At 60.1% G+C, this 26,911-nt stretch overlaps 1 protein-coding gene across 4 annotated transcripts; it reads left to right on the forward strand.

The window, feature by feature from the left end:
- Nucleotides 1–1,884: 1,884 nt before the first annotated feature.
- Nucleotides 1,885–26,736, forward strand: Cep131 (centrosomal protein 131). 4 transcript variants are annotated; one of them, XM_076870701.2, is made up of 26 exons: nt 1,885–2,049; nt 3,830–4,022; nt 10,314–10,408; nt 12,432–12,546; nt 12,748–12,869; nt 13,471–13,584; nt 14,516–14,674; nt 16,788–16,905; nt 17,236–17,352; nt 17,514–17,673; nt 18,046–18,140; nt 18,681–18,848; nt 19,166–19,339; nt 19,992–20,117; nt 20,307–20,432; nt 21,111–21,227; nt 21,828–21,930; nt 22,503–22,704; nt 23,702–23,809; nt 23,922–24,039; nt 24,145–24,219; nt 24,799–24,941; nt 25,064–25,241; nt 25,318–25,481; nt 26,118–26,178; nt 26,254–26,736. In XM_076870701.2, exons 2-26 carry the CDS (start codon nt 3,837–3,839, stop codon nt 26,326–26,328), a joined length of 3,219 nt encoding a protein of 1,072 aa, XP_076726816.2. In that variant the 5' UTR covers nt 1,885–2,049; nt 3,830–3,836; the 3' UTR covers nt 26,329–26,736. The 4 variants fall into 4 exon arrangements, with proteins under 4 accessions (XP_076726816.2, XP_076726817.2, XP_076726818.2 ...); XM_076870702.2 differs by having other exon boundaries at nt 1,885–2,030; XM_076870703.2 differs by having other exon boundaries at nt 1,885–2,030; nt 3,950–4,022.
- The last annotated feature ends 175 nt before the right edge of the window (nt 26,737–26,911 follow it).

Here is a 26,911-nt window from a genome sequence, read left to right on the forward strand (position 1 = left end):
TGCTGCCAGGAGCAGAGAGCCGGGGGAGAACCAGGCCCAAGGCTACGCCATGACCTTGAAGCTGCCTGACCATAGGGCCTGAGGGCGGGGAGGGTTTGGCAATGAGGAGGTCCAGTTCCAAGTCAGCTTTTTCATCACCCGGTGACAAATACCCAAGAATAACAACTTCTGTTGTAGCTCAGTTTCAGAGCTCTCCACCCATGGCTGGCTGGCTGCAGTGTGTTGGGCCTGAATAGAGGGAGGAGATGGAGGAGAGGGAGTGGGAGAGAGGGAGCAGGAGCTCCAGCAAAAAGTACCCTTGCGGGCACACACCCAGTGACATGCAGCCTTGCTTCAGCCCAGTAGTCTACGCACCCATCAGTGTGAGCTCTGCCTCCTGATCCCCTCACCCTCTGAAGGCCCACCTCAGGACACTGCAGCACTGAGGACCACGCCTTCAGCACACCAGCTTGGAGGACATTCCGATCCACCCCAAACACACACACACACACACACACACGTGGGTGGAAGAGTGTTTTGCACCTGGGTTGCAGAGGTGGTTGCACAACTCACACTGCCAACACCGTGAATTTTACTATGTATAAACCAACTCTTCTATTTTATTTACTGATTTATTGCAGTCCTGGGGAATGAAGCTAGGCAAACAACCACTGAGCTACATTCACAGCCCTTTTTGGTTTTTATTTTGAGACATGGCCTCATTAAGTTTTCCAGGCTGGCCTTGAACTTGTAATACTCTTGCCTCAGTTTCCTGAGTCCCTGGGATTACAGGCCTGCACCATTATTGCTCCCGGCTTCAAACCTCTTTTATTTTTTTTTTTTTTTAATTTTGAGACAGGGTCTCTCTAAATTGCTCAGGGCCTTGCTAAGATGCTGAGGCTGTCCTCTATTTGCAATCTTCTTGCCTCAGCCTCCCCAGCATCTGGGATTACAGGCATGGTCTATGTGCCCCGTTCAAACCCTTTTAAAAAGAATAAAAATAATAAAGGTGTTTAAGGGGAAAGAAAAGGTGGGGGTGGAGGTTATAGCTCAGTGACAGAACGCTTGCCTAGCATGTGTAAGGGTTCGATTCTCAGCACCGCCTATAAATAAAATAAAGGTTCATTGACGACGACAACAACAACAATAAAAATATATATATATATACCACAACAATAAAATATATATATATATATATATATATATATATATATATATATCCCTGTAATCCCAACAGCCAGGGAGGCGGAGGCAGGAGTTCAAAGCCAGCCTCCGCAATTTAGCGAGGCGCTAACTCAATGAGACCCTGTCTCTAAATAAAATACAACATAGGGCTGGGATGGGGCCCAGTGGGCACGTGCCCCTGAATTCAGTCCCTGGTACCAAAAAAAAAAAAAAAAAAAAAAAAAAAAAATTATATATATATAAATATAAAAGGTATGTGGAGAGGCCAGCACCATGTAATACAACTTTTGTTGAAGAGGGCATCCGATCTGTATGTCCAGGGTTCCCTGGGCAGAGTCTGGAGAGCCAGAGCCGGGCGAGGGCTCTGACCACGCAGCACGGGGACGCACTCCCGGCCTAACGCGCGCCTTCCGCTCACCAGCGGACGGAGCCGGGTCAGGGGTGGGATCAAGAGGCGCGTTGGTTCCGCCCACCGCCCGCTCCGCCCACGCGTTGGCCCCGCCCCAGAAGCTCCGCCCTCTTCCGGCCTCATCCAATCGACAGCCCGCCACCGTCGCGGGCCCCCAGCTCTCCGCCGCTCCTCCCACGCTGGAACCTCCCGAAGGACAGCCCAGTGGTCCAATGAGGTCCAGAGAATTCCAAAGCGGGAGGCCAGAAGACCAATCCGAAAGCGACGCTGGCAGGAAAGGCGGGCCGGGTGAAGGGCAGGGGAGGCGGTGCCCGAGTGGTTGCTAGCCGCGGCCCCTCGCCCGTCCTCACGGCGCTTCATTGTCACCCGCCCGGGGGCACCGCTGGGGACCGCGGGGCGCCAGGTCGCCCGCCCGGCCGAGTCCGCGGGCCCCGCGCCCCAGGCCCAGCTCGCGCAGGTGAGGGGTGTCCGCGCAGGTGAGTCTCGCCCTGCAGGTGAGACGGGGCTGGTGCCCCCGGGCGGCCCTCTCCCGCCCTCCCAGAGGGCGACGTGGAGTACGGCCGGGGGTCTCAGGACCCGCCTTATGCCCAGGGGAACCGGGGAGACCGGAGCGGCCCGGGGAGAAGCGGAGGGCTCCGCACTGCGCAAGGGCCCTACCCCTGCTTGTCCCCGCGTCCCCCCCACGCGGGGCCAGGCGGGACGCTGGACCTGACCCCTCAGGCCCCGCGAGGAACACCTTTCCACCCGGGGTGCGGTTGGCCTCGCAGGCCTCCCTTCATCCTGCCGGAGGTTTCCATGGAGAGGCTGTGTTTACCCCGGAGCCTTGCTGGTTGCACGTGTGGCTGGGACAGCAGGGTCCGCTGTGTCCAGCTGGGCGTGGCCAGTGCCGAGGAGGGGGGGTGTTAAATTTCACCGGCAAGCAGGAAACGCAGAGCTGAGGCCGCTGACCAGGCCAGTGGCAGGTCTGCCGCTAGAAAACGGGGGACCGGCTCCCAGACTGGGGCTGGCCAACTGTGGGGTAGCACCCAGGCAGCACTGACCCACGATAGCTCTGTGCCCTTGGCACACCGGATGCAGTGACAGGGACTGTAATCACATGTAACATTTGGGTCCTCATTCCCTCAGCACTCACCACTTGAGCCCTTTCTGTGTCAGGTCCCTGTCCTCTCAAGGGAGTCACCCAATTCAGAATCTTGTGTGGTGTTTGAAGCGGAAGCAGGATATGGGAAAGAAGAGGGTTGGGGTGGTAGACAAGGTCAGGTAGGCAGAAGGGCCAGCAGGTGCAGAGATGCTGGGATGGGCCAGCTGAGCATGAGAGTGGGCAGGGGTGGGGTGTTTGATTCTCTGTGCCTGGAAAACTGTTTCCACCAGGATATAATGCCATCTGGGAGTGTTCTGAAACTCAGGTGCCGGGTGAGGACAGCAGGGGGCCGGGCAGGTGGAGGGGCTGTTACAGTTGTCCAAGACAAGGAGTCTCTGACCCAACCAGGGTTGAGATGTGGAGGGAGCCAAGAGGCCAGAGGTGGTTCCCAGGCAAGAGGGTGGATGGGAAAGAGAAGCTGGGGCTGAGCCCTTTTCAGAGGAAAAGAGCAAGGGAGACTAAGAGCAGCCTACATAAAAAGGGGTGGCAGGGTGCCCCGAAAGCACAAGAGCAGCTGCCTCATCCAAGAGTTCAGGGAGTGCCCAGGGGCTCTGAGGGGGTCTTGGCTAGAGCTTGGGGACCCTGAGCTTATTGTCCTAGGACTTTCAAGACCAAATCCTGCTGGAGTAAATTGGGTTGTTGAGTGCACACCCTATGCTAGCCTCAGGTCACACCTTGTGGTACCCACACAGAGGCAATTCTAAAATTCCCATTTCACTGAAGAAAGTGGCTCAGACAAGTGGAGTGCCTTGTTCAGGATCATGGTGCTGGTAATAAATGGTAGTAAATGGTAGAGCTCTGCCGTTTACTACCAGCACCATGATCCTGAGCAAGGCACTCCACTTATCTGAGCCACTTTCATGCAGTAATATGCTGCCCACCTGCCTATCACCCAGAGGCACCTGCTCAGCCCTGTACTGGCATGGGGTTTAGAACAGCCCCCTCGTATTCCTGTTGAGGGGCTCACCTGTCAGTGAGGAGGGTGGCAGGTTCCTGGAGGGTTTGGTGGCAGGTGGACCTAGGTGTCTTGAGCGGGCAAGGCTCTGCTGCAGGTGGTGTTTGCAGGGGACTGCAGTTTTTTCGGGTGTCTCACTATATCTCGTTTCCCTCTTAAGGTCTGTCATGTCCACCATGAAAGGCTCACGGGCCACTAGTGGTACCCCTGAGGGCAGCCCGGAAGGTGTGGACCTGAGTCTGACTGGCCTCCCTCTGCCCATGTCCCGGCGTCCTAGCAGTGCCTCTACAGCCAAGCCCGTCACCCGCTCCATCTCTGTGGCCACAGGCGGCACAATGAGGAGGAGGGCTCTGGTGAGTGCAGCGTAGGGCCCTGGGTCCTGTTGTCATGGGTGGCATCTGGTCCCAGGGCAGTTCTGTGCAGTTCTTGGCTATTTCCAAGCAGGAATGGTCCAGGCCGTGCACACCTGGGAGCTGACCCACAGGAGGACACAGTGGCCAACTGGCCTGAGGCAGAGCCCACATCCTAGCACCAGGCCCTGTCCCTCCTGCTCTGCTGCCCTTGGATTTGTTTGGAATCTTAATCAACAAGGTTGACCTGTGGGGAGGGTGCCACGCTCCTGTGACCCCGGAGAACCCTGGATGGGCTCCAGTGTGCTGGGCAGGGGTGCTCCTCCTGCCACCTGTGCTGGGGCAGGGAATGAGGCTGTCACCCACACATCAGGGTGGCTGAGGGGCTAGGATTTGGTCTCAGGGAAGTGCTGGGGGCGGGGCAGGGCAGTGCCCCACAGAGGGGCCTGGGAGCTTGGCTTAGATGCCCAGACAGTCTGGTCCTGGTAGGGGTCCTGGTTGAGAGTAGCCTCATGGGTTGGGATGGTGATCCCTGTGGATAAAAGCCTTGCTCCAGCTGGGCGGGTGGACACGCCTGTAATCCCAGTGGCTCAGGAGGCTGAGGCAGGGGGATCATGAGTTCAGAGCCAGCCCTAGAAACTTAGTGAGGCCCTAAGCAACTCAGTGAAACCCTGTCTCTAAATAAAATATAAAGGCTGGGGATGTAGCTCAGTGGTTAAGTGCCCTTGCATTCTTACCGCCCTTCTCCCTAAAAAGGTCACTCCTGCTTTCGTGAAAGCCAAATTCTGAGGTGAGGACAACAGTCTAGTAGAGGACCTTCCATCCAAACAAGTTCCCAAAGCCCAGGACCCTTGTGATGGGGATCTGGGACGTTCTACCAGGGCACTCATGGTGGCCACAGGTTTAAGATACAGTGTGCTGCTTCAGCGGAGTGATGGCCAACTTGGGCTAGTGTGTCACTGATACCTGCTGCCCTCTGCAGCTCCACCTTGCTCCGGAGTCACTGGACCCTGCCTCCTGTCCAGCTCCCTCCCACTGCCCCAGGAGGCCTAGAAGGGGGCGTGGGGTGGGGATGATGCGGTGACACAGTGGTGTGGAGTTGCTGGCTTGCTAGTGCCCAGCTGTGGTTGGCTGCACCTGTGGCTGACCTGGGCACCTACCACCCTCTCCCACCTCTCCACTTGAGGGCATTCTGTTCCTGAACATGGGTTTAAAGACAAGGCCAGCACAGGTCCTGTCCAGGCATCTTCCCAGGCTGCCCCATTGCCTGCCCCAGTATTGAGGGGGGAGCTCGCGAGTCCTCTCCGTGGCAGAGTGTCCAGCTGTTTCCTACATTTATGATTGTAGCTTGCTCCCTGGTATCCCTGGCAGGGGTCACATGTGGGTAAAAGCCACCACCCAGCGAGGAGTGGCTCTGGGTGGCGCCTGTCCTCTTGGCCACCTTGCTGCCACAGGTGTCTTTGGGGTTTGTGGGGAGCACTTGCCAGGCCATGGCTCCATGCCTGACATGGGGCTGATGACTCTCTTTCTCCTGTTCTCTGTGGGGCTGGAGTAGCCCCTGGCTGGGGGCCATTTTGCTGACCGTCCGCCTGGTATTTCCATATCACCTTTGTCTCCAAAGACTTCCCTCTCTCCAGGGCCCTCTGTCCCGCGATTGTCTGGGACATGAGCTGTAGTCACTGGTGGTCTTGTGGCTCAGGTGACGTCAGTGCCAGACCACCCTGCAGTTGGAGGGTGGGGCTCCTGGCTTGTGACTTTGTGTACCTTCTGAGCACACCCTTTCCGCCTTGGCGCCTTCAGTGAGCACAAGACCCTCCTCCCTTCTTGACATCAGCCTCAGCAAGGAGGTGGGAAACCGCTGCCAGGAAGACCCAGGACAGACGAAGCTGTCCATATCCGTCACCTGGTGCCGCCGTGCTGCCGCTTTGTTTGATTGTTTTAAAATTCTACCTATGGGACTGGGGCTGTAGCTCAGTGGTAGAGTGCTTGCCTAGCGTGTGTGAGGCCCCGGGTTCGATGCTAAGCACCACACAAAGATAAATAAAGGTATTGTGTCCATCTATAACTAAAAAATACATATTTAAAAAAATTCTGTGTGTGCTATTCTGAATGGTCACATGCACACGGTTTAAAATGCAGAGACACCAGAAGGGGGCCCATCAAGCAGCAGACCTGCCTGTCACCTCCCCGGGCAACATGTCAGGGTGGCTGTGTGGTGCTGCGGGTCTTGCTGCTCCAGTACACAGGCACATGTGGGCCTGCGCGCGGGCTGTGTCTTGTAGAACCCTGAGTGGCTGTGCGCAGCCGTTGCTCTCTAACAGCAGGGCAGAAGGTCCTCTTGTGGGTGGCTGCAGGTCGGCTGGCAGCAAACAGTGCCGCCACGAGTGTCTTCAGGCCTGTGTTTGCCAATACATACGTGATCTTGTAGAATGAATCTTGTTTTTTTTTTTTTTTAAAGAGAGAGAGAGAGAGAGAGAGAGAGAATTTTTTTAATATTTATTTTTTAGTTTTCGGTGGATACAACATCTTTGTTTGTATGTGGTGCTGAGGATCGAACCTGGGCCGCACGCATGCCAGGCGAGCACGCTACTGCTTGAGCCACATCCCCAGCCCCTAGAATAAATCTTAAAGGTGGAACCACGGGGTCAGAACCCGTGGTATTGGTATTGCCAAGTGCTCCCGGCTGGGTGTGGCTCAGTGGGGGCCCTGGGTGCTGCCAAAAGAAGCTCATCGGCCCCATTTATACTCACCTCACACAAGGAGAGTGCCACTGATGGACAGTGACATACAACATGCCCACAGCTGTTGGTCTTCACTAATTTGGTATGCACAGAAAGAGAACTGATGGTGCTGTTTTTTAGCAGTTGTAGAGAAGTTTATTTAACTTATCATTAAGGTCTATATTTGTAGCTTTGCTTCATTTAGATAAGCACATTAGGAAAAAAATGTAAATTACATACTATGAAAGTGTACTTTTAATGAAACGTGGTTTTAACAGGACATGGATATGTAAGTTTAGAGTTTTATTACATTGTTAGAAAATTGTATTAGAAAGATGCAGCCAGGTGGCGTGGTGGCGCCTGTAATCCCAGCAGCTCGGGAGGTTGAGGCAGGGGGATCAAGAGTGAGGCCCTAACCGACTCAGTGAGCCCTGTCTGTAAATAAAAACACAAGAAGGGGCTGGGGATCTGGCTCAGTGGTTGAGTGCCCCTGAGTTCAATTCTCGGTATCAAAAAAATCACAATGTTATTTTTGTTCATTTTGCAATCAGTATGCCATCTTTTACCGCATGGCTTTGAATCTTGTTCAGTCCAACAAGTTTCAAAGAATAATTTATTACATGCCTTAATAAAACATAAATATTTTCAAATTCAAATAGATGTTTGGCAATGAGAAAAGTTTACCTGAGATGCCACAAGAACGCAATCACGTGTGTGGAGTGGGTGGCAGGGCCAGCCTTTACCTCTGCTGAAGGGCTTCCGAGGAGCTAGGCTAGCAGGCCGCTGCATGTACCTGGATCCTGACGTAGCTGCCCTTCACTCTGCTTGAAGGAGCTTGGGGGTCTCGGTCTGCGTGATTGACTGATTCTAGAATCAGGGCAGCAGAGGGGAAGGGCTGAGTTGGTCCACTACAGGCCGAGGGCCAGGTTCTGTGCTGGACACAGCCTCTCACGGCGCATTTTGCCCCTTGTTCCTTCCCCCGAGCTGCCGGTGTAGCAGTCCACATCTGTGTCTGCGGTATCAGAGGCATTTATCTCCCTGTGTGGAATCGGGTGAGCATGAGCTGCAAGCTGCATCCTTCCAGCTTCAGATGGAAACCAGGACTATCCACACAGCTGTGGGTCGTCGTGCTCTTGTGGCACTAGTGTGGGATGTTGGCCCAGGCCATGACCTTGTCAATGGCTGAAGCCCACAGTTGTCACATGCCCAATTTTTGCCTGACATCTTTTTTTTTTCTGACATCTTTTTTTGGGGGGTGGGGTACAGGAGATTGAACTCAGGGGTACTTGCCCAGTGAGCCACATCCCAGCCCTATTTTGTATTTTATTTAGAGACAGAGTCTCACTGAGTTGCTTAGTGCCTCGCTGTTGCTGAGGCTGGCTTTGAACTTGCGGTCCTCCTGTCTCAGCCTCCTGAGCCGCTGGGATTACAGTGTCTGGCCTGACGTCTTTATTCTGCCCCAGGATCCCACATGGCATTGGGCCCCCTCGGTCCCCTATGGCCGAGGCTCAGCCCCTCCTCCATGACTTGACGGTGGTCTGCAGGACGTTCTCATGGGTAGGCAGGTTTGGTAGGACCACAGAGCTGACGGCCCTTTCATGGCATGAGGCCTCCCTGCCACTCGTCAGGTTCCCTTTCTTACTTGCTCTCTGGAGGGCTCTTATCCATGTGGTCCACGCTTGGGGACCTGTGGGCCCTGCTCTAGCCAGAATGTCTCCACAGGTTCTTTGGGGTTTGTGACCAGTGGCTTCTCACTGTACCTCACTGTGAGAAGGCTCCGCAGCGCGTGCTGCTCTTGAACCCCTTGCTTGCTGATCTGCCGGCTCCAGCCTTGGCCCCGGGAGTCTTGCGCCTGGCTCTTGCTCCCTTGGACTGCTCACCTTTTGGTTTTGAGCACTTGCTTTCTTCCTTTCTGGCCCAACAAACTGCTCTGGCCTCATCTTGTGTGTTCTGCTTTGCCCTGCTCCATGCAGAGGTGCGGTGGGCACACACTGGCGCGCCTCAGCCTACAGCCCCTCCAGGTGGAGTGGCACTATGTGGCCCACGCCCCCATCCCACCTCACCTTCTGGGTGTTGTTGAAATCCCCTCTGTAAACCGTACTGTTCGACATGAGGCTGGCCCAGGGTCCCAGGTGAACTGACATTTTGATCAGGTGGGAAATTCTGGGGACTTCGAGGTCACCCCCGAGATGCTGAGGGCAGAGTCTGGGGCTTGCTCTGGTGAGGCGCAGGCCTCCGTTGCCCCTTTCCCTGAGCAGGTGCGGCCCACCTCAGCCAGCCTCCCTGAGGAGGTGGAGGGTGCCCTCTGCCCATGTCTGATAGGCACAGTGCCAGGGCCAGGCAGACATTCCTGGGTCTGCCCAGAAGAGCAGTGGCCTTTCTGGGTCCATTGCCCCAGTTTCAGTCGTCGCTCAGCTCCCTTCGCAGGGTGCTGGGTGCTGGGTGCACGCTTGGTGCCCTTGCCACCGCCCTGTCCTCTGGAGCCTTTCCCAGTGCCTGGCCTGGGCCCCTAGTGTGGTCCAGTGGGACCACCACAGGAGAGCACTGGGCGCATCACTGACCTGCCAGACTTGACAGCTGCCTCTGGAAACAGACCCTGACAGTCCGTGAGGGCCGCCGCCCACAGCCTGGGGGGAGTGTGCGTCCTCTGCAGGGAAGGTACGTCAGAGCCCTGTGTCTCTGCTGTGGCCGCTCCGGCCCGCTGTCCGCTGCTTCAGAAAGCGACTTCGAGCCAGGGGAGACGCCAGGGAGAATGTCTGCTTCCGGCTTCCGGCATGTGGTTTTGTTTTTTGTCTTCTGGCGGGGAGGGGGGGGGGGCTGTTTTTAGCTTAAGGATTCGGATTTTAAAACCTGAAAGTCTGTGTCTGTTTTCCGGTCTGGGGGCTCACTGTTGGGGTGGACCCCTGTTGGCGTCAGGTTGAATCTCACTGATGATGTGAGCAGTGTGTGGGGTGGGGAGGGTCCCCCGCTGTTTCTCACTCAGGACTTTCCCCCAAAGTGCTTGATTTGGAAGATCTTAAGCCTGTGGGAAGCTGGAAGGCAGCCCTGGGCCCAGCCGCGTTCCACTGAGCCCTTCCCCACCTGCCTCAAGCCCCTCACTGCTCTCCCAGAGGCCACCCAGGTGCCTCCCTCAGCCTGGCCGCAGGGCTCCACATGCCCTCGCCACCGGCGGCACTCTCCTCCCCAACAGCCTCCTGCCCGGGGACTGTGCAGACTGCCCTCTGACCCAGACTCCCTGAGAGCTCGCTGCCCACCGGTGCCCCCATCTCCTCTCTCACCCCATGGCAACCCTAGAGCCGCCTGGCTGTGCTCCCAACAGGAGACGGTCACAGCCAGCCTGCTGCCTGGCCACGACCCTCCCCACCTGTGCAGGAAGTCCAGGCTCTAGGTGGTCGGCCCTGCCCAGCCCCCACACTGCCCCATCCTGCCTACCTGCTCCTGGACCACTTGTGTCCCAGTCCGTCCCTAAACCGAGCGTGCCTTTCGTCTGTCCCTCCAGGGCTTGCCTGTGCTGAGCAGGCTGACCAGGGTGGGAGACTTCGGCCATTGAGTGGCTTTCTCTCCCTCTTCGCAGGAGGCCACAGGGCTTGGGGGTTCCCGGGCCATCAACAACCTTCGAAGGTCTAACAGCACCACACAGGTCAACCAGCCGTGGACCAGCTGCCCCAGGTAACCCCAGCCCATCGGGTGGCCTCATCACCCCAGCTTCTCCCAGAGCCCTCTGGTAGCCCAGCCCCCAGGTAGCCCCTGTCCTCTCCTGCCTCAGCCCTTTGTCAGCTCCATTTGTGCCCCTTTAAGGCCTGGGGTCTGGGGCGAGCTCCATGCATGTCCACCTCTAGCCATGGGCTGGGTGGGGAGGCCACCAACAGGCAGACAGTCTTGTCTCATTGGCAGGGACCCTGCAGGCGTGGTCCTCCAGGCAGATCTCCCACCTGTGTCCTCTGCTGGGCTTGGTGGCAGGTGGTGGGACCCTCACAGGCCTGCTCCTCACAAGTCTTTGTCCCAGCCTCTTCCACCTTCCCCTGGGGTCAGGCCTGGGTGCAGAGGCACTGGCACCTGGCACTTCCCCGTCCTCCTGGTGAGCCTGTGCCACCTCCACCAGTTAAACAGCTGCTGCCCTGCTGGCTCCACTCCAGTGGGAAGGGATGCCCAGTGCCAGCAGGGGACCCAGCCTGCAGCCAGCAGACCCTCAGGACAAGGGCCTAGGCTGACACCTCCTCCCACACATCTTGTCTGCAAGAGGGCAGATGCCAGCTAGGGCTGCAGATGTGCAGACTGATAAGTTCTGGGCCAGCCCAGGGGTCACCTCCCCTGAGGAACAGGACAGTGCTGCCCCGCCCAGGGTCGGTGGCCTCAGGGGTTGGCATTGTGTGTCCACCAGAGGCAACTTCAGAGCCCAGGACTGTGGCGCAGAGCAGCTGGGATACTTGCTGCACTTTTTATTTCTTCTTCTTTTCTTTTTATTTATTTATTTATTTTTTTGGTGCTGGGCATTGAACCCAGGGCCTCCTGCATGCTGGACAAGTGCTCTATCGCTGAGCCACACCCAGCCCGTCTGTGATCCTTAGTGCACTTGAGTTGTCCTGCCATCGCCACGGTCATGTTTTCTCCCTGGAGAAAGCCCCGTGGCCCTTGGTGGTCATTTCCCTCCCTCCCACCTGCTGGTCACCAACCTGCGTGCTGTGGGTTCGCCTGCTCTGGACATTTCCTGCAGCTGGAGTCACCGTGTGTGGCCTTTGGTGTCGGGCTTTGTCCTGGAGCTCAGTGTGTTTGAGGGCCATCTGTGCCATGGCGATGGCCAGTGGATGACCAGTGCTGCAGTCCTCATAGTGGGTTGATTTGTCACTGGCTGGGCGCAGTGGCATGTGCCTGTGATCCCAGCAACTCAGGAGGTTGAGGCAGGAGGACTCAAGTTCAAGTCAGCCTGGGCAACTTAGCAAGGCCCTGAGCAACTTAGGAAGACCCATCTCAAAAGCAAAGAGTGCTGGGGATGAAACTCAGGGGTTAGCGTCCCTGGGTTCAATCTCTGGTATAATAATAATAATAATAATAATAACAACAGGGGCTGGGGATTGGCTCAAGCGGTAGCGCGCTTGCCTGGCATGCATGCGGCCTGGGTTCGATCCTCAGCACCACGTACAAACAAAGATGTTGTGTCCGCCAAGTACTAAAAAAAAATAAATGTTAAAAAATTCTCTCTCTCTCTCTCCCTCTCTCTCTCACTCTTTCTTTAAAAAAAAAAAATAATAACAACAAAACAACAATAATGATACAGTACTGTGTGGACAGACCACGTTTCCATCAGGGCAGCTCTGTTGGGGCAGCTGTGGCTCTTGCCCCAGGTAGGTTTGGACATTGGGGCAGGTATGTCCTAGGCCACATGGGGGGCCCTGTGGACCCCTCTGAGCTGCAGGCCTGTGTGGCTTCCTGACCACAGGAGGAGAGTGGTAGCAGTGGCTGGTCACATATCGAAATCTAAGCTCAGTGTGGCTAATGGACGGGTTCTTGGGCCTCTTCCCCCAGGCCCCAGCCCGAGCCCGCTGGTCAGGGCTAAGGAGCCGGCTTTGGGAGAGAAGCTCTCACTGGCAGCACAGCCCCCCTCTGTCCTCTTGTGAGATGTGGCCCTGTCTTCCTGGGGCTGGCCACCTGGCTGGCTGACCTTGTCCTCATGTGCCATCCTCTTGTGACACAGGCCTGCAGAGCCCACTGACTTCCTGGCGCTGTTCGAGGGAGATCCTAGTGGGAGAGGGAGGCTGGCCCGTCTGCCCAAGCCATGCAGTGGGAAGGGAGCCACCTGGAACGTCCTGGTGAGGCGGGCCGAGGCGGCGTGGGTCTTGGTCCTGCCACAGGACTGCCATCTGCTCCTTGTGTCCTTTTGCCTTTGTCTTGGTCAGCAGGCTGTGATCCTTACACCCTGGGCACTTGGGCACCTCCATTTGTGGGTATGGCAGTGTTGGGAGGGCAAGGGCCCTGGGGTAGGGCCTCGAGGGTGTCCTGTGTGCCCCTAGGACGATCAGCCCAGGGGCTTTGGCTCACCGGCCAGTGCCCAGAGTCCCAGCACCCTCAACTCCCCAGGGGGCCCACGGAGGAGGGAGTGTGCCCTGGCACCCAGCTTCACAGCCAATAACAGGTACCACCTCTGCAGTGCGGGTGTGGGATCTGGCTCCTTTGGAATGAATGGCTTTCTTGCTCAAGGGCATAGGCTGCAAGGTGGGGTGGGGGCGGGGTGGGGGCTGTTGACCACTGCTTAAACAGGGGCTTGTGCTTGTCCCGCAGGCTGTAGCCGCCATGTCCCGCGGGGAGCTCCTGCCCCTCCAGGGTTCCCTGGAGGTTGGACTTGGTGGCTCCATGTGTGTCTCTGGTGGTAGGGACCATATGGCCTTCAGGCCCAAAGTGGCCTGCCTTGTCAGGGATGCAGTGTTCACTCTAAGGTCGCACTCTGGGGACCTGAAGGACCAGAGCACGTCCGCAGGCCATGGTCAGGGTGGTGGGAGGGTGCGGAGAAGCCCCGGAGGAAGCAGCAGGCCAGCCCCAGCCTCGGCCTCATGGGGCCTGGGGACAGAGCTGTCTCCCTGAGAGACAGGAAGGGCTTCTCCACTAGGTGCAGGACATGGGGCCCTGGAGACTCCTGACGGTGCCACAGCCAGCACTGGCAGCCCCTCGACACCTGTACCCATGCTGGCGGTCCCAGCCGCCTGCTCCCACACTGATGCACCCTCCTTCTCTGACAGGAGCAGCAAGGGAGCCGTGGGCAACTGTGTCACCAGCATGGTGCACAACCACTACGCCCCCGTGGAGAGGGCACCCCCACTCAAGAGCTCCAACCAGACAGCCCCCGCGCTCAAGTAAGGCTGGCACCGGCCCAGGAGGCACCAGGCCCGGGGTCTGCTCAGCAGGGCACGCGGTGCACGTGAGGGCACTGGACCCGAGCAGCAGGTCCCTCACCCTCAGTGCTGTCACCCAGTCCCATCCAGGGCTAGGCCCACTTCCCAGGGACTCACATCGGGCGGGGGCCCTCCTGAGGAAGCTGCTGGCCATGTCCAGAACTGAAAGGGTGTCGCCGTGGGGTGACTGAAAGAAGCAGAGGAGCCCCCTGTGCTGCTTTGCTGAGTTGGTGGCTCTCCAGCTTTCCTGAGCCACCTAGCTATGGACTCCTGCTGCTTCTAAGAACTTCTTACTTTTGTAAATGTAAAGAATATCTGGCCTAATGGTACATGCCTGTAATCCCAGATGCCTATAATCTCAGCTACTTTGGAGGCTGAGGCAAGAGGATCACAGGTTTGAGGCCAGCCTGGGCGATTTAGGGAGGCCCTGAGCAATTTAGTGAGACCTTGTCTGTATAATAAAAAATAGAAGACTGGGGCTGGGGTCGCGACTCAGAGGTGGAGCGCTTGCCTAGCATGTATGAGGCACTGGGTTCAATCCTTGGCACCACATAAAAATAAATAAATAACATAAAGTTGTGTCCAACTACAACTAAAAAAAAATACTTAAAAAAAAACAGAAGCCTGGATGTGGCCCGGTGATACAGTACCCCTGCGTTCAATCCCAATACCACTTAAAAAAATAAATGAACGTGAAGCCCATTTACTCGGGCGCAGGCTGATGGGTCTGTCGTAGTACAGGTTTCCCCAGGGACTGGCCAAGTAGAGGAGGAGGGCAAGCTTCTTGCCGAGCCCAGACCTCCTGCTGGCTCAGAGCCAAGGGTGGCTGGGGCTCCACTGGCGCTGGGCAGAGCGCTCCTGGGGCAGTGAGACGGGTTTCTCTTCTGATTAGCAACATCATCAAGGCAGCCACCAACGAGGGCAGTGAGGGTAGCAGCTTCCGGAAGCCCCACAAGAACTTCAGCACTGACCATGCGGCCCGGGGCGCCGCTGGGGGGACCACCACCAACCTACTCAGGCGGAAGGAGGTGACGGAGGAGGAGGCCGAGAGGTGAGGCTTGCAGGGAGCAGGGGCTAGGGCCTGGGGGCTTTAGGGAGCAGGGGCAAGGGCCTGGGGGGTTGTGGGGAGCAGGGGCAAGGGCCTGGGGGTTGTGGGGAGCAGGGGCAAGGCCTGGGGGAGTAGCAGGGAGCAGGGGCAAGGCCTGGGGGGTTGTGGGGATCAGGGGCAAGGGCCTGGGGGTTGTGGGGAGCAGGGGCAAGGCCTGGGGGGTTGTGGGGATCAGGGACAAGGGCCTGGGGAGTAGCAGGGAGCAGGGGCAAGGCCTGGGAGGGTTGTGGGGAGCAGGGGCAAGGGCCTGGGGGAGTAGCAGGGAGCAGGGGCAAGGGCCTGGGGGAGTAGCAGGGAGCAGGGGCAAGGGCCTGGGGGAGTAGCGGGGAGCAGGGGCAAGGCCTGGGGGGGTTGTGGGGAGCAGGGGCAAGGGCCTGGGGGAGTAGCAGGGAGCAGGGGCAAGGGCCTGGGGGAGTAGCAGGGAGCAGGGGCAAGCGCCTGGGGGGGTTGTGGGGAGCAGGGGCAAGGGCCTGGGGGAGTAGCAGGGAGCAGGGGCAAGGGCCTGGGGGAGTAGCAGGGAGCAGGGGCAAGGGCCTGGGGGGCTTTAGGGAGCAGGGGCAAGGGCCTGGAGGGTTGGGGGAGCAGGGGCAAAGCCTGGGGTCGGAGGACTCCAGTGGGAATCTTATTCAGTAGTTATTTAAATGGCAAGTGACAGACACATGTGGTGTGGTTCATCTGCATAAAATGCCAAGAAGAGGTAGATCCTTAGAGGGATGAAGGGAGCAATGGCTGCCAGGATTGGGCAGAAGCTGGAGACACAGGGTGGCCGTTGCTCTTTGAGGCAGTGGGAACATTCTAGAACAGGATTATGTTGATGGGGATTGTGCTGGTAGTTGCAGACTCTGTGAATTTGCTTAAAATCATGAAATTGTGTGCTGAAAATGGGCAGGTTTTAATAATGTGTCAGTTATTCTCAGTAAAGTTGTTTGTTAAAAGAACTTTATGGGGCTGGATGAGGTGGAGCATACCTGTCATCCTAGCAGCTCAGGAGGCTGAGGCAGGAGGATCACAAGTTTAAGGTCAGCTTCAGCAAGTCAGCAAGGCTATAAGCAACTTAGCGAGACCCTGTCTCAAAAAGGGCTGGGGATGTGGCTTGGTGGTTAAACACCCCTCGGTTTAATCCTCAGTACAAAAAAAAAAAAGTTAAGGGAAAGAAGATACAAGACTGAGAAGAGCAAGAAACCCTGTGGGGCTGTACACTTGAAGCCACCCTTGGGGGCTGCGGGGTGGGTGTGGTGGAGCCTCTGCCTCAGGATAGTGGCCCTGGCCTCCCCACTTCGCAGCTAGACAGCCTCTGCAGACACCTCCACCCAGCCTCGACCTCCACCCGGCCTGCCTGCCCTGCTGCAGCTGCTCAAAGCCTCTGAGGTGCCCTTGGTGGGCGGGCTCATCGAGTCAGGGCCCTGGTGGCAGACGAGTTCTGCCCTCCGCTCTCTGTTAGTGTCTTTGCTGAGAGGATCTGCGCTTGGTCCTAAGGGTCAGGGTCGGCGTTTTCCCTTGGTCAGCTGTACTGAGTGTGATCTCGAGTGGTAAAAGGCTTCCCCTGGACAGATGCACACGTGGTGTCTTGTGGATACAGTGCACCACCACCAGACGGCTCCAGCACCACGGTCCCTGGAGTCCTGTCTGTCCACCTTCAGGCCCCTGCCCAGCAGTCCGGCTGTTGTGGCATGCCCTAGACAGAGCCCCTCCTCTGTGCCCGGCACTAGCGCAGGTGGTTTCTCCTTGCTGCTGAGCAGCGTCCTGTCACCTGTCACCTGTGCTCCCTCTGAGGACAGTGAAGCATGTTTGGATTGCTTCCAGTTGGTACCTTTCGTGCACAGACTACCCTGGTCTGTGGACAGACGGCACCTGCTCTCCTGGTGACCTGGGACGTCACATTTGGTTGTTGGTGAGATGAGCCAGGAGGGCTGGTCCTGCCAGGTTTCAGTTGGTGGCAAGGGCTGTGTGCAGCCACCAACTTGCTCTGCCTGGCTGGGCCTCCAGTCTGCAGGTTCTGGCAGGGCCTTGGGGGCACTGGACCCCCTCTCAGCCCTGAAGCCTGCTCTCTGGGCAGGTTTATCCACCAGGTGAACCAGGCTGCCATCACCATCCAGCGCTGGTACCGCCACCAGGTACAGCGCCGCAAAGCAGGAGTTGCAGACCTGGAGCACCTGCAGGCGGCCACGCAGGAGGTCAGTGTGGGCACAGCCACCCCGGGCTCCCCCTGGGCGGGTGCAGAAGCCCAAGGTCTGAACTGTGCATAGGCAGTTTCTGGGACTAGTAGAACGGAGACCTGGAACCACAAAGGTCACACCTCTGTGGCCCACATTGTCCTCAGGGGACCATGGTCAGGCCTGAGTGTCCTGCTAGTCCCAGGAGGCCTCTGCATGGGCACCTGACCCCGAGGCACAGTGTTGACTCCCCTTCTGAGCACTCTCGGGGTTAGGGGCTTCCCTTCATGGGGCAGAGGTGGGGTTCAGGGTCATGGGGACTTGCCTCACCCTCCCCAGCTCTTCTGGCAGGGGCAGCAGCAGCAGCTGGGCAGTGGCAACCTCCTGGACCTGCACCGGCAGAAGGAGGCAGCAAGGAAGAAGGCCCGAGAGGAGAAGGCTCGCCAGGCCAGGCAGGCGGCCATTCAGGTGCCCTTCAGCCCCCGGAGGCCAGGAAGAGCCCAGCCCCAGCCCCAGCTCCAGCACTGCTGCCTGGGTCCTCAGGCTCTGGACATGGAGCCCCAGGGCAGCTGGGCTGTGGGAGGCAAGGGGCTGGCCTCGGGACCGCTCAGAGATGCTTCCTCTGGCAGGAGCTGCGGCAGAAACGAGCCCAGCAGTCAGGCAAGGCTGAGCACGGGCTGCCCAAGGGGAGCCCGGAAACCAGAGCACCGGGGCAGCCTCGGCCCTCCCAGGAGCCGCCCCTGACACCAGGCAGTGACGCCTGCCAGCCCCTCAAGGCCAACAACACTGGTGAGTGACCTGGAAGGCCTAGGATAGGAAGGAGATACAGCCTTTGCTGTCATGCCCTGGCCCTCATACTGTGGCCAGGTGGGCAGCTTCTACCCGCAGCCTGGGCCATGGTAACACCCACACCACCCCTGCTCCTGACCAGCTCACCTGTTTGGTTGGACTTGAGGTGCTCAGTCCTTGACAGATGGTCCTGGACACAGGACCCATGGAGCATCGAGGCCTAGAGCCAGAGGTTATGCCAGCTCCCCAACCTCAGTCCCTGGAAGCCAGGGCCCCCCAATGACTCTGCTCTGGGTCGTACCTGCCTCCCCCTTACCTGGCTCCTTCCCAGGCTCTTCCAGGTTCAGCAACCTGCTGTGTTCTGTTGGGCAGGCACCACCGTCCACCCCACAGGCCCCAGGAACCCTTGCCTACCTGCCTCTGACTCATCCTCAGGGCACCAGCTGTCTCCGGAGGACAAGCCACAGGTCTGGGCACAGCCCACCCTTCCCTCCCTTCTGGACTTTAGTTTTGAGGGGCGTGTCCATGCCAGGAGTGGCCTGAGCTGACCTTTTCCCCACCCCTCCTCAGCCGGGTTCCCCTGAAAGGCTTCCCAGGGCTCCTGTTCTGATGCAGAGTGGCAGGCTGGGGGGCCCTGGCTGGGTGGAGTCTCAGAACTGCTCTGGAACCCTGTAAGGTTTTCACACGGGGCCTGGGTAGGGCCTTGTGTCCCTGTCCACAGAAGAGGAGCTTGAAGGTCAGAGGTGTCAGGGGACATCGAGGCCCTCAGGCTGCTCAGTGATGTAGCTGAATGGCTGAGCCTGTCTGTCTGTTCTCCTGGGGGAGGGTTGCCACTGGTGGAGATGCTTTCAACCTGTAGGCTGGGCTTGAGGGGCCACAGGACGTGGGAGCAGAGGCCCCACCCAGCTCCACTGGGGTCCGCCTTGGGCACGAGTATTCTCTTGGGCACCAGTGGCCTTGGTGGCTGCGTCCCCCCTGCCTGTCTACTGTAAGGCATCCTGTCCCAGGACATGGCCAGTGAGGACGTGGAGATGGTGGGCCCCACCAGGAGCAGGGTCAAGTCCAGGGAAACCCTGGACGAGCTGCTGGACACGCTGAGGCTGCTGGAGGAGGATCCCGAACCACTGTCCCATCCCAGGGTCTATCACAAGGACAGATATGCTTGGATGGATGAGGTGACTCAGCCACACGATCCCTCACCCCAGCCCATGCTGCCACCATTCTCACAGGCCCAGAGGCCAGGGAAGGCGGGGTTCCCCAGCTCCTGGCTGCAGTTGAGACCCTAACAAGGCAGCCGGATCTCACTGACCCACTCTCCCCTCCTGTGCAGGGACCCTGAGTTGGGACACAGGAGAACCTCTGGGTGGGCGACACCCAGCTGCCTCCCGCCTCCCACTCTTACTGCCTCTGCTCCCCCAGCAAAGCACCCAGCCCCGGGGACCCCGAGTGCTCGGGCCACCCCAGCAGCACCCAATGCTGGCCCCACCCACAGGACAGTGCCAGCTCCCTGACGGCTGACAACCTGGAGAGATGGGGGAAACTCGGTGCACCCTGCAGCACCCCTGAGGAGGGGGCGCTACTGTCTGAGGCGAAGCTGCAGGGCGTCAGGAGCTTCCTGGACGAGATGGAGAGGTCGGGCCAGGGCCAGCCCGCCATGCAGCAGGAGGTGGGCACCTGTCAGGCCCCTGCGGCAGCCCAGCCCACTCTGCTCTGGGGGTCGCACCTGCCTCCCCCTTACCTGAGGCCACCAGGCTGCTCAGCGATGTGGCTGAAGGGCCCAGGCGGGGGACTGGCAGGACCGACTGTCCCATGCGGATTCCTCTCTGGGTGAGCCTCTCGAGCATCCTCCCTACGCCTTGCCCAGGGAGCTGTCCTGGCACCCTGGGCCCTGGTGTCCCCTGGTGAACACCAGTGGCCAGGCTGAGTGGAGTGGTGGCAAACAGCAGGAAGGTCAGAAGTGACTGTAACCCGGGCGCTGCCTCCTTCCCAAGGCACTCTGTGCCTTCCACACGGCCACCTGTGCCAGCCCTGGGTCTCTGGCTGGACTGGTGCCAGAGTGCCAGGCTGTGTAGGGACTGAGGTCACAGCCCTCATTCCCCTGTACCCAACAACAGAAGCCTTCTGGGAGAGCTCTCCCACCACGCCTCAGACGCCTGCACCTTGCTGCTCCTTCCCCTGAGGGTGGAGTGGAGGGGACATGGAGGTCCCCTGGAACATGGGCAGGCAGGGCACCTTGCACATCCATGCTGCCTCCTGGTCATCTACCCAGTGAGCAGTGGGTGGTGGCCCACCTGCCTGACACTTGGCCACATCTGCAGGGGCTGGCACCAGACGTGGGGCGGGGGCACCCAGAGTTGGCATCTGAGGGGCGCATGTCTGTGATGCGGCTGAAGCTGGAGCTGGAGGAGCAGAAGCAGGCTGTGGTGCTGCTGCAGAGGGCACTGGTGAGGCCCTTAGCATGTCACCCAGGGCTGCCAGCTGGGCCACAGGCCCCCATAGCACCTCGCTGCGAGCCCTGGGCACTGGCTTCTTCCCAAGGCACTCTGTGCCTTCCACACGGCCACCCGTGCCCAGCCCTGGGTCTCTGGCTGGACTGGTGCCAGAACCTCCTTTCCTGCTCACATCCTCCACAGGCACAGCAACGTGACCTCACGGTCCGGCGGGTCAAAGAGACAGAAAAGGAGCTGAGGCGGCAGCTTCGGCAACAGAAAGAGCACTATGAGGCCACCATCCAGCGGCACCTGTCCTTCATTGACCAGGTGATCCCTCCCAGGGGACCAGGAAGGTGGATGAGGCCAGAGGGTCAGAATCAGGCTTACAGAGCAAGGGACTGGCCGCAGGTGGAGCTGGCCTGAGGTCCACATAGCCCGCTGTGTCCTGCCCAGTGTGGTGGGCTGCCGGGACAGCGGGCAGAGCATGACCAGGTGTCCCTTGGAGGAGCCAGGCAGTTCCAGAGCTAGCTGACTGCTGGCCCAACAGGGAGGTGTCCTGGACAAAGTTCAAAATTTTCTGTGCCGTGCCTGGGCCATCAGATCCCTGGAGGGCCACCCCTGGTCTGTTGGGGCTTCTGGGACAGCCAGAGTACCCCCAGTGAGAGCAGCAGAAGCTTCCGGGTTGCCCCTCAGCCACATCCCTGGCCGGATCTGGAGAGACCTCTAGGCCTGGGGTTGGAAAGATGGTGGTCACTTTGGGTGGTCGACATCAGTGTGCCCGAGTCGAGAGTCGGGCTCTCAGGGAGGCTGGTGTGGTTCCAGGAGGGTCCTCAGCGAGGCCTCTCTGACATCCACCATGTCCTCCAGGTCGAGTACCCAGAGGGGCAGCCGCCCCGTGTCCACAAGCATACACGGTCCTGTATGGACAGGGTGGCCCTGGGAGACAGGCCTCCTGCTGGGGTGGGGACCTTAGTGCAGAGCCTTACCCCCACCCCCGCCTCACAGCTGATCGAAGACAAGAAGGTCCTGCATGAGAAGTGTGAGGCGGTGGTGGCCGAGCTGAAGCAGGGCGACCAGCGGTGTCGAGAGCGCATGGCCCAGATGCAGGAGCAGCACGAGCTGGTGAGCAGCCTGGGGGCCTGGCCGAGCTGCTCCGCGGGCAGCGGACCCCAGAGCAGGGCAGGGTTGGAGGAGGGTCTCCATAGTCGGGGGCCCTGAGGATGCGGTCCAGACAGGAGGGCTATTCCTCGCACCCAGCTGCATCTTCCCCTGGCTGCTTCCATGTTTCCACCCAGATCCAGACCTGGTGCCGGCCTGGCCCTTCCCCTGGGCAGTGGCCCTGGACTCAGGAGGCCAAGCCCAACCTGGGTGCCCAAGCAGCTCAGGCCCAGGATCGCTCCTGGTGTCTTCCTGCTTGGCTGCCAGGAGTGAGAGGCCGCCTCAGCCACCTCAGTGTGCTTCCCATCTGGATGCCAAGTCCCTGAGCCCACCTCAGACCAGAGCCCAGATTCTGAGTGGGGGTGGCACCAGCGTTGCCAGAGGCCCCGGAGTCCATGGTGACAGCCAGGTTGAGGACCACCGGCCACAGGGGAGAGCAGGGCCTCTGCAGTTGGAAGGCCTCTGCAGTTGGAAGGCTGCTGCCCTGCTCAGGACACAGGTGTGGTAGAGGGGACAGATGTCATTTGCATCTTCTCTTTCCACTTCCCATGTCCTTGTTTTTAGGAGATCAAGAAACTCAAAGAACTAATGAGTGCAACAGAGAAAGTCCGCAGGGAGAAGTGGATCAACGAGAAGACCAAGAAGATCAAGGAGATCACCGTCAGAGGTGGGCCACTCCAGCACCGATTGGGGTGCTCTAGAGGGGAAGAGTGGCTGCAGTCCCCAACAGGAGGGACTCACACCAGACCTCCCAGAGCAGGCACAGTGTCGAGGGGCAGCCGCCCTAGGGTGGAAGGGGCAGGCCCACACCAGTGGGCCACCAGAGACTAGAGCTCGGGCAGCGCCCACCTCCCCTGGGGTGGGCTTGGAGGCCACACTGTGGGAAGCAGCAGGGAGCGGGAGGCTGGGAGGCAGGCTCCAGGGTGCTGTCGGAGGGAGCCCAGGCCCTCAGGTGGCTCGTGGGGCTCTCCTGGCCTGGCTCTTGACCCAGAACCCTTGCTCCAGGGTCCTGGACACCCATGCTCAGAGACCTGATGGTTAGGGCAGGCGGGCACATGCCCAGGCTGGACAGGCCTGTAGTCCCCTTCAGCTGCTACAGAGTGACTGCCCCAGGAGCAGGGACCAGGGGCAGCACTGCCCCTTCCCTGCAGCACTTCAGGCACAACTGCACTCTGAGGTTGGCGTCCTGGAGTGGGTGGTGTGGGCGGGGACTCCCTGCAGCTGCTGCCCTGCCCCCAGGCCTGGAGCCCGAGATCCAGAAGCTCATCGCCAAACACAAGCAGGAGCTGAGGCGGCTGCGGGGCCTGCACGAGGCCGAGCTGCTGCAGCGGGACGAGCAGGCCGCCCAGCGCTACCTGCGCCAGGCCGAGGACCTGCGGGAGCACCTGGAGCGGGAGAAGGAGGCACTGGGTCAGCAGGAGCGCGAGCGAGCCCAGCGGCGGTGGGTATTCGCACATCCTGGCTGCCCAGGCCAGGGGCCCCGGGTGGGGTGGGGCGATGCCCAGACCCTCATCCGAAGCAGGGCATTTCCTCTCTAAACCCTGAGGGTATGTCCTGAAGGCCTGGGTCTGGGGGTCTTGGGAGCGGGAGGGGCCCAGTGTCTTGGTGCAGCTGCCCAGGAGGGCACAGGAAACTGTGGCCCCAGGATAACAGTCCTGCCCATCTCAGCACCAGCCAGTAGCTCCTTTGTGCTTGTGGGTGCAGCCCCTGCACCAGCCAGCACGTCCCTCCCGTGAAGGGACGTTGTGACTTAGGAGGTGTGCAGACCCCCACAGCTGGCCCAGAACTTTCAGCCCCAGACAGGTGACTCCAAGGCCCCTCTGGTGCCCAGAGCAGCCTCTTGCCCTCATCTCCTTGGCCCTGTGGGCGTGGGGGGTGTCACTGGTCAGAGGTGTGACCAGGCTGGGTGGACCCTCAGACCCTAGGGACCTGATGGCTGGGGGATATGCTGGCAGTGGCCAGTATATGCAAGCAGCTCTTTTTGTATGGCTGGCCCTTCCAAAACACAGCTGGCCAGACCCACAGCCCTGTCTCAGGTGGGGTGAGGACACAGGCCTATGGCAGCCTGTTCCCACCGTGGACCCTGCCCCTGGCCCCCCACACAGGAAGCAGAGCTGGCAGGAAGAGGCCCTCCTCGCTTGCAGGGCCAAGCAGGATGCGGTCGGTGAGGACAGACAGGAATAGGAGATAGTAGGTGGCCGAGCCATGAGGCCATTTCACGAGCCACCACAGGGGCCTCAGCTCAGAGTCATGGTGGACTTGTGGCCTGGCTTTGCTGACCTGGGCAGTGGCTCTGACAGGCATCAAGTGTGACTGGAAGGATGCTCTGAGGACTGGTGTTTGTGGCCTGTGGCTGCCCCTGCCCTGCCGCACGAGTGTCCTGGGACCTGTCCTGGGGCCGGCGGCCTGCCAGGTGAGCCAGCCTCGCCCTCCCGCAGGTTTGAGCAGCACCTGGAGCAGGAACAGCGTGCCCTGGAGCAGCAGCGGCGGCGGCTGTACAGCGAGGTGGCCGAGGAAAGGGAGCGCCTGAGCCAGCAGGCAGCCAGGTGCCGCCAGGGGCTGCTGACCCTCCTCACAGTGACCCCTCACCCGCCCATAGACTGCTCACGTGGTGACCCTCAGTGCCCTTTGCCCACTGACCCCTGGCCTGGCCTGCAGGCAGCGGGCAGAGCTGGAGGAGCTGAGACAGCAGCTAGAGGACAGCAGCTCAGCGCTGACCCGAGCCCTGAGGACCGAGTTCGAGAAGGGTCAAGAGGAGCAGGAGCGTCGGCACCAGGTCCCCTCCCCCGTGCCGAGCCTGGCATCCAGTAGGGCAGGGGCCTGGGCTAGGCTCTGGGCGGACAGGGCTGGCTGGTGGCTCTCATGCCCTGTTCCCCTCCAGGTGGAGCTGAAGGCTCTGAAGGACCAGCTGGAGGTGGAGAGGCAGGCATGGACGGCCAGCTGTGCCAAGAAAGAGGTGGGAGGGCAGGGCAGCTCCAGGCCTCTGGGGCTCTTCCAGTGTCGCACAGGGCTCCTGGGGCTCTCCTTCCTCGGCTTGCAGGCTGCTCTCTGCCATCCTGTGGCCACAGGAAAGCCAGGAGTTGGCAGCAAGAGGACAAGGCCTGGTCAGGGCATCTTGTCCTCCATGCCCGGCAGCTGCCAGCCCGTGCCCCTTGGTCAACTGCTTGCCTGCCTGTGGGGGCCGCCCTCCTTGGCCTCTGGTGTTTCCTTTTGGGAATTTCCAAATAGCTTCCAGGAACTGGTCCCATTTACACTCTCACAGCCCCACTTAGCAATATGGCAAGTTCCTTCTTTGTCCCCAGCCTGTCTGGTGGCAGAGTGGTCTCCAAGGAGAGGACTTGCATGTTAGCCGGCTTATCCAAGGGCCTCCAGCACCTGGGGAACTAGGGCAGGGCAAGCCCTCTCTGCCCGATGAATGTGTCCGTGCCCCTGTGGTTCAGAGAAGGGAGCCTGCTGCTCCCCTGCCCTGTGCCCCTCCACCTCCCTTGTCCTGCACCCTCCCAGTGGTTCCCAAGCCAGCTGCCTGGCCCCGCAGGAAGCGTGGCAGCTGAACCGGGAACGTGAGCTCAAGGAGGAAATCCGGAAAGACCGCGATCAGGAGATTGAGCTGGTTATCCACCGGCTGGAGGCTGACATGACCCTGGCCAAGGAGGAGAGTGAGAGGGCCATGGAGAGCCGGTGAGGCCTCCAGCGCGGGAGCCAGCCAGGGGCTGGTGCTGGGCTGCTCTGGCCGCTGGGGTGAGGGGAGGGCAGGAGCTTGTCCCGGCCGCTCTGCCAGCTGCACCCTGCCCACCCACCAGCATCAAGCGTGTGCGGGACCAGTATGAGGCTGAGCTCTCGGAGCTGGAGCAGTCCCAGCGGAAGCTTCAGGATCGGTGCTCGGAGCTGAGGGGGCGCCTTGGGGAGGCCGAGGGGGAGGAGGAGCGCCTGCAGGCCCTGTTGCGGCAGAGGGAGAAGGAGCTGGATGACCTGCGGGCAGTGAGTGTCCCCCGCCCCTCCCAGGTCTAGAGCCCACCACCGTGGGAGCCCTGTTCACCACCTTCCCTGCCTCCAGGTCAACTCAGAGCTGTCCAGGGAGCAAGGCAGCCTGGTCCAGGTGGTCCGCCAGGAGTTTGCTGACCGGCTGGCGGCCTCTGAGGAGGAGAACCAGCGGGTCAAGGCCGAGCTGGCTGAGCTGCAGGCCCGCCAGCAGCTGGAGCTGGATGAGGTGCACCAGAGGTGGGTAGCCGGGTTGCAGGGGCCAGAGGCAGAGGGCAGGGCAGCATGCAGCACCACGGCAGAGGGCACCACAGATGAGGAGGGTGAGCAAGGTGAAGGCCTCCGGGGTGCAGGCCGCCCGTGGGCAGGGGCTGGCACGTGGTCCAGGTCCGAGTCCAGGAAGCCTGGACCAGTACCCCAGTGGCACTGAGTCCTGGGGCATCTGGTGCCTGGCCTCACCAGGAGCACCTGAGCAGGTTGCTTCAAGCTGGGGCTCAGTGTGCTTCTTAGGGGGCACCCCAGGGCCTCCTGAGGGCTGGAGGCCTGGGTGGGGCAGCTGATGCAGAGAGGGGAAGCTGCAGGGGCAACAGTGAGCCCCCAGGGACCTCATGGTCCTCCTGCCACCTGCCCACACTTGCCATGGCCCTGAGGGGTGGGTATGAGAAGTTCACGGCCGTCCTGGCACAGCCCCACGGCCTGTGCTGCTCCAGGCACGCTCTCTGGGTTCTGACCCCCGTGAAGGCAGCTTCTCTGGGCCCAGGCCAGCCTTGGAGCTGTGGCCGGTGGGCTGGGCAGGTTGGCTGCCCCTACAGGCTGGCTGCCCCTGCAGGCTGGCCGAGGGCGGGCTGTGCAGAATCCCACTGTGTGCCTCTGCAGGGTGAAGACAGCCCTCGCCAGGAAGGAGAAGGCCGTGAGCAGCCTCCGGAGACAGCATGAGGTGGGTCCCAGGGTCCCTGTGCTGGTCCTGCCTGAGATTGGGGCAGCCCACGCCTGACTCTGGTGCCCATCATAGGCTGCCATGAAGCGGGCTGATCATCTGGAGGAGCTGCTAGAGCAGCACAGGCGGCCACCCCTGAGTGCCAAGTGACGCCACCTGCAGGACGGAGGCAGGCCGGAGACTGCGATAAGGAGTCCCGCTGCCTTGCTGGGCCCTGGGGCGCATGCTGGCCAAGGTGCGGCCTGCTGGCCAAGGTGTGGCCTGCTGCCCTGCTTGTGAGCCCTGTGCTCAGGACACCCAGTCTGTGGCTGTATTTTTTACAGTAAAAGAGGGTTTTTTTTAGAGTCCTGTGTCACCTGCCTTATGTTTCTCTCCTGGGCTGGAGGACACCGCAGAGCTCAGGCCTGGCTCCAGCCCTCTCCTGCCTCCCCATCTCCCTCTTCTGGGCTGTTCAGACTGACCAGGAAATGGCAGGTGGCTAACATCCCTTCTGCTCTCAACGCCCCTGCCACCCCCATCTGTTCTCTGCCTTGCCCCGTGGCCCTGAGACTCAGCTCCAGTGCCCAACTTGGAGAATGGCCCTCTGTCCCTGCCTGGCCCATAGGAGGCTCCGTGCAGTCTGTGGGTGCCTGAAGCCCCTGGGCTGCTGTTGTGTCCCCCATGACTGGAAAGACTCCAGGGGAGCAGGTGGCCCTCCTAGGAGACCGTCCCCTACTGAGGCGTGACTGCCGGG

The sequence above is a fragment of the Callospermophilus lateralis genome, chromosome 11 (genome assembly GCF_048772815.1).
Source record: "Callospermophilus lateralis isolate mCalLat2 chromosome 11, mCalLat2.hap1, whole genome shotgun sequence".
In the NCBI taxonomy this organism is placed as follows: domain Eukaryota; kingdom Metazoa; phylum Chordata; class Mammalia; order Rodentia; family Sciuridae; genus Callospermophilus; species Callospermophilus lateralis.

Coding starts and splice junctions, on each gene's coding strand:
- Cep131 (XM_076870701.2), top strand. CDS start 3,837: ATGTCCACCATGAAAGGCTCACGGGCCACTAGTGGTACCCCTGAGGGC. Junction 20,118..20,306: donor TGCTGCTGCAGAGGGCACTG/GTGAGGCCCTTA, acceptor CATCCTCCACAG/GCACAGCAACGTGACCTCAC. Junction 20,433..21,110: donor ACCTGTCCTTCATTGACCAG/GTGATCCCTCCC, acceptor CCCGCCTCACAG/CTGATCGAAGACAAGAAGGT.